The 9,350-nt window shown below is 34.1% G+C and overlaps 2 protein-coding genes across 6 annotated transcripts in view; both read left to right on the top strand.

Annotated features, from left to right (window-relative positions):
- The window catches only part of BNIP2 (BCL2/adenovirus E1B 19kDa interacting protein 2), a 28,932-nt gene that overhangs the window by 9,933 nt on the left and 9,649 nt on the right, over window positions 1–9,350 (top strand). For 2 of the 5 annotated variants that reach the window (XM_014535506.1, XM_014535510.1), the window contains 2 exons: window positions 682–717; window positions 3,203–3,250. The exons of 1 other annotated variant lie outside the window; for it this stretch is intronic. In XM_014535506.1, the coding sequence (XP_014390992.1) occupies window positions 682–717; window positions 3,203–3,250 (84 nt within the window). Of the gene's footprint in view, window positions 1–681; window positions 718–3,202; window positions 7,787–9,350 lie in introns of those variants that run through there. 2 more of the 5 variants (XM_014535507.1, XM_014535508.1) reach the window with 2 other exon arrangements.
- GTF2A2 (general transcription factor IIA, 2, 12kDa) overlaps window positions 9,065–9,350 on the top strand; it is a 15,048-nt gene continuing 14,762 nt past the window's right edge. The window contains exon 1 of the mRNA XM_005861114.2: window positions 9,065–9,199. The gene's annotated coding sequence lies outside the window, so the exon portion shown is untranslated. The remainder of the gene's footprint in view (window positions 9,200–9,350) is intronic.

Raw genomic sequence — 9,350 nt, forward strand, 5'->3', positions numbered from 1 at the left:
TCCCCCCCCTTTCCTCTCCCTCCCTTCCACTCTCTAAAAATCAGTAGAAAAAAATATCCTTGGATGAGGATTAACAAAACAAAAGAAGAAGCCATTTTCCAGCACCTTCCCCATAATTCACCATTTTCTTCAGTCTGTCAGTTGAAGAAATAGGAAGTATTATTTCTGGTTGTGATTCATTTATATTTGTAAAGACTGGCTTACAGTCTGAGAGATGATTTCCTGATTGGTCAGTGCTAAAGAACATTCTCCAAATTTGGGCATGCTGCTCTCCTAATTTGAGTAAAAGCTTGTCATGACATTGAATAATATTACTAGAGAAATAAAATGTTATTTAGATCAGCATAGCCTTAATACTTTCCAGTGACTAGAATTTATTCTGTTTACCAAATTAACTTTTATCTAACCTTTTTAAAAGAGCTTGGTAGAGGCTTTTAATGTAAAATACTTGAGTATCACGGTGCTATAATGTAGAAAAAGTGTCTTTGTTCTGTTAATCTGAGGTTTTAGTGTGTTGAATGTGTCAAAGCCAGATTTCTTAAGTCAGTTGTGATTTTCTGTATTACTGTATTAAATATTTTTTGTTTTGCCTGCAAACCTAAATGATTTTAAGTGCCTTTTTTGAGTTTTTGTTTATCTTTATAACATGTGTATTTACTCAAATAACTCTTCCCTACCAAGGTATGAAGAAGAAAAGTTAAAAAAGAAACAAAAAAGGTATATGCACACCTTGACTGGGTTGCATCTAGACTAGTCCATTTGCATTGCACAGACTAACTTCCTTACTGGTTGGTTAGCTTGTAGACAAAGATAATAGCATTTGTAAATATAAGTACACCCCAGAATCCAAATGCAGAGTGAATCCAATGTTCCTGATGCTGCCTGTGGCTTGGATTTACTCTGTTTTAACACCATATATATTGCCAATTAGTAATTAAAGGCCACAGCCTGTGCTCCCTTCTTTTGGGTATAAATACTGATGATAAACCAGAAGAATTACTAAGAATACAATTTGAAAAATCAATTATTTTTAATATTTTATCATTTTTACCATATTTTTTAATCTATAATTTGTGCTTTCGAATTATTTGTACACTTTTTAAAGAAGTTATTTTACTTTTCTGGGGTTAATGATTATATTTAAAATGCACATATTCTTTGGCTAACCAACATTGATTTCTTTGTATGCTTAAATGGCCTGCTAACCAGTCAGATTCTACATGTGATAAAATACCTAAAAGATCAATGTACCATTTAATAGTTAAACACCCCGCTTTCCATCTTAATTTTAATTTTGAATACTTCTGCTTTGAGCATAACAAACTATTATCTATTAATACCTTAATAGAAGATGAAAGGCAAGGGTATGAAACAGCTACATTTTATATAGTAATTTTAAAAAGTGTAGGATTTGGATCTAACTTGTTAATGGACTTAAAATATTGACAAATTAGCAATACAGTTTAATGCAATCTTTCTTAAGAGTTAAGGTGAGAGATTTATGTAATTATCATTTTGACCATTCTAAAGAACCAATTGTAAGTAACTGGAACATTCTTAACTTTGGACATATTTTGTCTCTGTTGATGAGCAAAAATTCAGTTGACCACGTGATAGAATAATAGCTTTACATTTCTATATGACACTTTACAGTTTATCAAATAGTTTAACAGGGATATGGGCAGTGATTTTTAGATCTTGCTAATTTCTCATTCCTTTCTAGGCATTGGTGTACATTTGCTAGATAAATGGCTGAAATTAAAAATATAACCTGTAATTGTAGAATATTTTGAAACCAGCTGCTTCATAGATTTCAAAATGAATTGCCTTTATTGATGAAATCTGCTGTATTGTGCCTTTTTACCAAGTTCTTAGTATTTAGTTATCTATTAAGTGATTTAGGCATCAGAAAAAAGTGGAACTGTACTTTTTATTTAAATGTATTGTTTGGAACCTAACACTACTATTTTATCGTGTTGGTTTTTTTTTTCTTTATGTTCTCTTTTTTTTACTTTTGTTTAACCTTAATAGAATCATTATGTATATCTTTTAGGCACTTCATAGTTTTTATATAAAATTTAACCTTAAAAGATTCATAAATTCGTGTTAGCTTGAAAATGATAACATTCAAATTTTAAAAATAGAGGGGCATGTTTTTAAAACCAAAAGTTATCAGGCTAAATGTGGGGTAGCTTACTTAAAGTGAAATCTCTATGATGAGTGAGTACTGATGAAAAGGACAGTTCAAAACTGAGCATTGAAGTGCAGTCATGCGTCACTTAACGATGGGGAGGGATGTGTTCTGAGAATTGTGTCGTTAGGCTATTTTGTCACGGTGTGAACATCCACAAACCTAGATGGTACAGCCTACTGCACATCTAGACTATATGATATAGCCTATTGCTTCTAGGCTATGTACAGCATATAGCTGTACTAATAATGAACATACTATAGGCAGTTGTAACACAGTGGTAAATATTTGTTTGTCTAAATAATTCCAAACATAGAAAAGGTACAATAAAAATATAGTGTAAAAGATAAAAAATGGTACACCTGTACATGACACGTATCATGAATGGAGCTTGCAGGACTGGAAATGAGTGAGTGGTGAGTGAATGTGAAGGACTAGGACATTACTGTCGCGTGTGTGCTATGGCCTTACAATGTCACTAGGCGATAGGGATTTTTAGCTCCACTACAATCTTGTGGGACAGTTGTCATATACGTGGTCCATCGTTTACTGAAACATCGTTACCTGGCGCATGACTGTAGTGGCATTTTAATATACTACTTAACAAAATCATTTTTGAAAGAGTTGTTTTTCCTACCACTCGCTTTTCACTTAGATCCCTACCCCAGCTATGTTACAGTCCAACATTTCAGTATGCACTGTTGTTCAGGATGTAATGTTCAGGAAAGTTCAGTAATTTGAACTTTTAATAAAGTTATGTGCATTTATTTGTACATAAGTATTTTATAATTTTTAAAAAAACAACAGTTAGGTTTCTTGTCAGTGTTCTCTTGACTTTAAAAATTATCTTTCCTTGTTGGGGAAATGTTTGGTAACCTTTTTACTGTGTCTGCTTCTTGGCAAAGCTTTGTTTTTAACAGAATAATATTCTATGCTAAAAGTAATTATTTTTAAGAAGAAAATTATTCAGTTGCTAGTGTTTTATTATCTATATTGTTTTTCATTAAACAGAGTTGATCAAGAGCTTAATGGAAAACAAGATGAACCAAAAAGTGAACAGTAAGTTTGGCATCTAGTCCAAACAAGATTGAAGAATGTGCTGATGAAGCAGTGCTCTTTTTTGCATTTACAATGCATTTATTGGCCCTGATTTTTATGTAACCTGTTACAAAATCGACTTGACTTTTTCTCAATGGACTTTTGTATAAGGGACTGTTCACTACTGTTTTGGTTTATAAATCTCTTGAATTTAGCTCTTTACTAGCTAATGATAATGTAATCGTTTTATATTTTATATTGCTTAAAGCAGAGATCCACACTTTATATAAAGTGGTTTTTGCATTTGTTTATTGAATGATGCGTCTTCTTCAGTAAAATATTTATATGCCTAATTGGTCAAGGAAAGAGATAATATATATTTTTATGTTTTGAGCAATATTTTTTAATGTATACCTGTCTTTTGGAAGAATATGCAGATAAATAAGACCATGATTTTGTAAAGTGCATGTTAGAATTTTTGTGTTTTATAGATGACTAACTACATTTCTTGGGTAACTTAAAAAAACGAAGTGGCTCATAAGGTTAGGGACAATTAAACTGGTTCTCATGAATACCCAAAGGTCATGCATATAATCTAAGTAGATTAGTACCATCCTAAGCTTTTTTAATCACTTAACATATATTGTTCCTTAATTCAGAAGCACAATTACAAGTGTAATGCACACTTTTTCCTTTTTAAACTTAAAGACAACTTAAAAAGCCAGTTTTAGAACTGGAGAATTTAAGAGGGTAAGAATTGATGTTTGTACATATATGTATATATATGGGACATTTTATTTTCTGGCCAAAAGACAGACCTTTATAAAAATCTTAGATTTGTTCACTAATGTGAAATAAGCTGCTTCCAGGGTATCACTGTTGTGAATTTGTGTGGGTGCAGTGTACTATTCAGAGAACATGATGAGTTATTCACTGTCACTACTTTTTTGTAGAAAACAGGAGCTGCTTTTTTAATTGCTCCCAATGTGGGCACTTTACCATAATACTTCCATATCAGTTATTTGGACTTGGTAGGTAGTCAGATACAGTATGTTTTCACATTTCTATAAGTTAAGCTATTTTCTAAATCATAGAGCATCATTGTATTATACTGTTTTGGATGACACATTTGATATAGCATATAAACTCCTTGTTTAATTTGGTAAATACCTTGACTCTACATTGAAATCAATTGTACTTATGCCTCGAAAAAGAACTAAATTTACCCACAAAGTCATCCTAAAAGCCGATTGGTCTAATGTTGTGTCATATACTTGTGTGACTCATACATTTGGTAAACTCCAAATTTGAGGGTCACATCACATTCCAGTCCTTCTTATAAGGTAATTTACAAGAGTGTCCTGGAGTAGCATAATTGAAGTGGATGAGAGCTAAACTTTTAAGATTCATTCTATTCTGGACTGAAGACACATGTGGCTTTTACCATTTCTGCTTTTAGTATAAAGTTCCTATTACAAAAGGGAATTTTTCTTTACCTTTTGTGCTCTTCAGTCATAAATTTGCATGCTAACTTAAATCCAATTAAGGGGGATGTTGGAGGATTCCCAGGATGAGATGCCCTCAGTTGCCTCCTGACTTGACTTGGATCCAGCAGTTATAGGCAGATCCCAAACTAATGTCACTATAGTGAATAAAATCAAACCCTATTGCTTGCTTAAATGTTAGAAACACTTTGTACTGAAACACCAAATTAACATTAATTTAGGTATTCCTTCTGACTTCACTATATAAGGATGATGAGAATAAAGGATAATACTGAATTTAATTGTGATTAGAATCTATATTTGTAGAGTGCTTTAGCCTTTTATCTACAAGTCTTCATCTGGCTCAGAATGGGCTGAGCTTTATTAAAATGGGTGGTTTTCCTCTACATCAAGTACCCCGTTCAGTTTCAACTTTATTATGTTTATTGACTTTTCCTTTTGTAAGCATTGTTTCTAACTACAGATCCAACTTGTTACAAAAATGATGTGTTCTTTAAATAATTTTTAAAAGTAGAATTAGCCTGTATTCTATTAGAACATTAAGATTCAGAAGGTACAGTGATAACACTGGAATATAACAAAAGGGATGTGCTGTGAGTCACTAGATTCAAAGGATACCTGCTCTCACCTACACCTTAATGGAATCTGGTATAGGGACATGCCCCATAATAAATGTTTCATAATTGTAAGACTTAAGACTTAAGTAGGTTAGAAGAAAAGCATTTATTAAATTTGTAATTTGTAGTTATGTTAACATTTCCCCCAAAGCATTCAATTTTAATTTTACACTGTCGATAGGAACAAAGTACAGATATTTATATTATTTTATCTTCCTGCTGGGGTCATGGATCTAACTTAACTGGTTTAATTTGATGGTTCTTTCACTTTTTGTGTTATACTTGGGCTCTGAGTGCCTTTTTTTAGTCAGTAGTTTCTCATATAAAGTAATTTGTGTTCTACTTGGTTATATTCCTAAGTACCACCAAGGAAAGATGCTATATTGACCCCATAGTTTAAGCTTAATAGTCTTTAACTCTGGAAATTGGGGGATAGGTAATAAAGAAATAGGATTCTAAGTAGAGCCCAGCAGGTAGTTGGAAAAGGTAACAAAACAAGGAAGTAAAAGAAAGAAAACTATGAAGGGGTGAAGAGTTAGCTGTTACCTAAGATGCCACTGAATGTGTCCCTGTTACATTCAGTACTGGCAGCTGTTGGTACCATTTTGTGTATCCAGCAGGAAAACCTACATGCTACACACAGAATATGTGAAGGGGGAAAGGCTGATACTTATAATGATAATTCATATTTTCTTCTGCTATGTCCCTTCATACAGAAGCAAGTTTGAACAAAGAGGGTCAGCAATTTATAGTGCACAAGTTAAAGTTTAGGACTAGGTTATTTTTCATATGTCATGGTTGGTAAATATTAATGTAGTCTTCCAAAATAGACATCACTATTTAGTAACTGCACTGAATACTGAAATCTGTTGATTGACAAGTATATTTTGTTAGATAGGAATTCTTCAACTGAAATTCCAGAATTTAAAAAAGTAAGAGGTCTGGTTTTTGATAGAGACTTTGTAAATGGCTCAATAATGTTGCTATTTGGCTGTTTTTGTGAGTGCTCAGGGAATTTGAAAGTGATTTAATGCAAGCAGTGGCTTTTTAGATTTCTTCAGTTGATAGATAAATTAGCATTAGGATATGTCGGATAGAATAGGCCAGTTTCCTAATGAGATTGGTAAGGTTGTATATAATGTGACAGCAGCTTCATTTTCCCTTTTCCTGTGTCATATGGAAAATTGCTAATATGGTTCAACCAGAAGGGAGGAGGGGATAGGCTAAAAATAAGAGATTGCTACCCCATTTTATTTTGTTTTCATGCATATATTTTCCCCATCATATTTAGATTTTTGAGAAATGGATTACAATTCTCAGAAGGATGGGATGGGTAGAGGAATTACTGTACTTACAGTAATAGACCAATTATTCTATTAGATTTTATCTTGTCATAGGGAATAGGAATTATATCATTTGAGCCGCTGAGAGAGTCAAGAATTTAGACTATCTACTCAATGTTCTAAGCACAGAAGAATTACCTACTAGCCTTTAACTCCCCTCTTCCTGTCCCAAGATTCTGAATGAATTCGAGTTAGACCAATGGTGAGTCCCTGTAATGCAATTTTCCTTTAAAGTTATAAATAGTAATTGAAAATAAGGTAATGTGTTGAGCAGTAAGGAGTGACACTAAAATTTGAACAGAACTGTAACTTTGTTGTATATGACAGCTACTTAATATTTTATGTTTTGAGAACTACTTTAAAAAATGCTACAAAAAGTTCACATGAAGCACTTAATAAATCAAACACCAGATGAAAATCAAGGTTTAATGCTTTCAAATTAAAGAATTATAGTAAGCTGTCCGTTTCAGATAGCTGTCTGATTCTGTCTTATAAGACATTCTACAAGAAGCTAAGACATTTGCATTTAAAAATTTTGTTTTCATATTCTTTGTGGATAAGGAGGAACTTGGAAAACATAAATTAGCTACTCCACTGCCCTTTTTGTATATGGACTTTCTAAAGTTTGCCCCTTAAACAGTTTATTTACATACACCTAGCTAGTAAATACTGGTGCTGTTCAAGGCCACTAACTTGCATAGCCCTTGGGGCATTATTCAAATAGAACAAAATTCAGGGTTTGTTCAATACTAACACACTTTGATATGTATTTCAAAAATTCAAACATTTTTCTTATCATTGGTTCACATGTTGCCATTTAAACTAAATTAATGTACTGTGATAATTTTACTACTATTCAGATGATTTTGCCTAGCTTAGTGCTTTCATTTTACAGTGTTTGAGAAATTCAGTTCTGATTGGTGGCTGTGTGTGCAAGATGTTTATGTGGTCCCTGTAAGAAATACTAGGGTTGGTATTGATTCACTAAGGAGATGTAATATTTTATTTAGGAATACAGTAACTTGTGTCCTGATCTGTTGCACATCGTATTTTTGCAACGTTAATGAATTTAAATAAATTAATTGGAAAGTTTGTTTTTGTCTCATTTTATCACATTTTTTTCGTCTTCCATTATGATACTGAATTTTTACACTGAGTTATCTTGTCTTTCAAATCGTTTAGACCGTTACTCTTGATTCTCTTCCTATAATCTGGTGCTGCTTCATATTGTCCGGGGTGGGGGGGGGGGGGGGGAAGAGTCCCCCCTGCTTTTAATTTTAATACTATCTTGTTTGTGTTTGTTTTTTAAATAAATTCCCAGATTTTATTAAAATTCTTTAAGATCTTTTATAAATATTGACAAGATCTGATTAAATTGAATTCCAAGTGGGTATTATAATTCTGTAATGAAGATTTTAATTTTATTTTTCAGTTACAGTTTGCATCCAACATTATTTTGTATTAGTTTCAGGTGCACAGTATAGTGGTTAGATATCATCTATTTTACAAATTGTTCCCCGGTTAAATGTTATCTTAACTATAACCAAACTTTGTGTTTCATAGTTTAGAATTCTTTTGGTTAGTGGGCAATCCAACGATGAAATCAGTTCAGTAAGTGGCTGAACACATGGTACAAATGACAACCTGTATAGCTTATAGACCTGTTTGGAGGATCCATCTAGCACTTATTTTGCATTTACTCCTTAATCACTAGTCAGCCACTTAATGGCAAACAGCTGTGCACATTACTGCTGCTTTTATTCCATAGGACAGCATTTGGGATTATATAAACTCAAAATATAGGGTGTCCCCAAAAATGTATACACACCTTGAATAATTATTAATTCCAATGGGTTAAATCTAAAAAGAAACATCAATTGAGCTATCAGTTAAGTGTATACATTTTGGGGGAACGCCCTATATAAGAGTATTTGTCTTGCATTGGGAACAAATAATAAATACAAATTCTCACAAATTGAAGTTCTTCATGAATCATAAACTGAAAGCTTTCAGGGCTAAATTAATTGCAGCCCTAATTTGAACGGTAAATAAATTCCTGGCATAATTTTAAGAATTTGTCTTAAATTTAGCATTGCAAGGTTTTAAACAGTATTAACCCTGAACACATCTCAGGCATAAAATATGAATGCCTTGCATTTCCTAACTGTGCATCTTACAGTGGAGAAGACTATTCTTAAAAATTATAATTACCTTATGAACGATTTAGTAAATCTGGTGAATTACTCGAAACAGTTACCTGTCCTAGGCCCCACGCCCCTCCTCTCGCCAAACTTGAATGGCGTACGGGAGGAGTTGGTGGGCGGGGCCTTCCTGGCCCCGACGTGACGCCACTTCCAGGTTCTGCGAGCACTTCCGGGTCGTTGGCCTAGCTGTGCGGTTTCTGCGGCTGCCAAAGAGGTGCTGGGGAAGAGGTGGTAGGAACCTCCCGGGCTCCTGGCGGTGCTGGTTCTGTCCGCTCCGCGGCGGGAAGCGCCTTCCGCACAGGTACGAGTGAGCCCTGCCCCGCTCCCAGTGCCGGGGCTGCGGTCGGTCGGGTCTTTTCCGAGGGCTGCATGGACGGGGAGGCCCTTCGCTCCCGAGTCCCGGGTCGACCTGTTACCGACTTCAGTGCCGGGATGGCCCCGCGGCCGGGAGG

This window comes from Myotis brandtii, unplaced genomic scaffold (genome assembly GCF_000412655.1).
Source record: "Myotis brandtii unplaced genomic scaffold, ASM41265v1 scaffold144, whole genome shotgun sequence".
Lineage (NCBI taxonomy): Eukaryota > Metazoa > Chordata > Mammalia > Chiroptera > Vespertilionidae > Myotis > Myotis brandtii.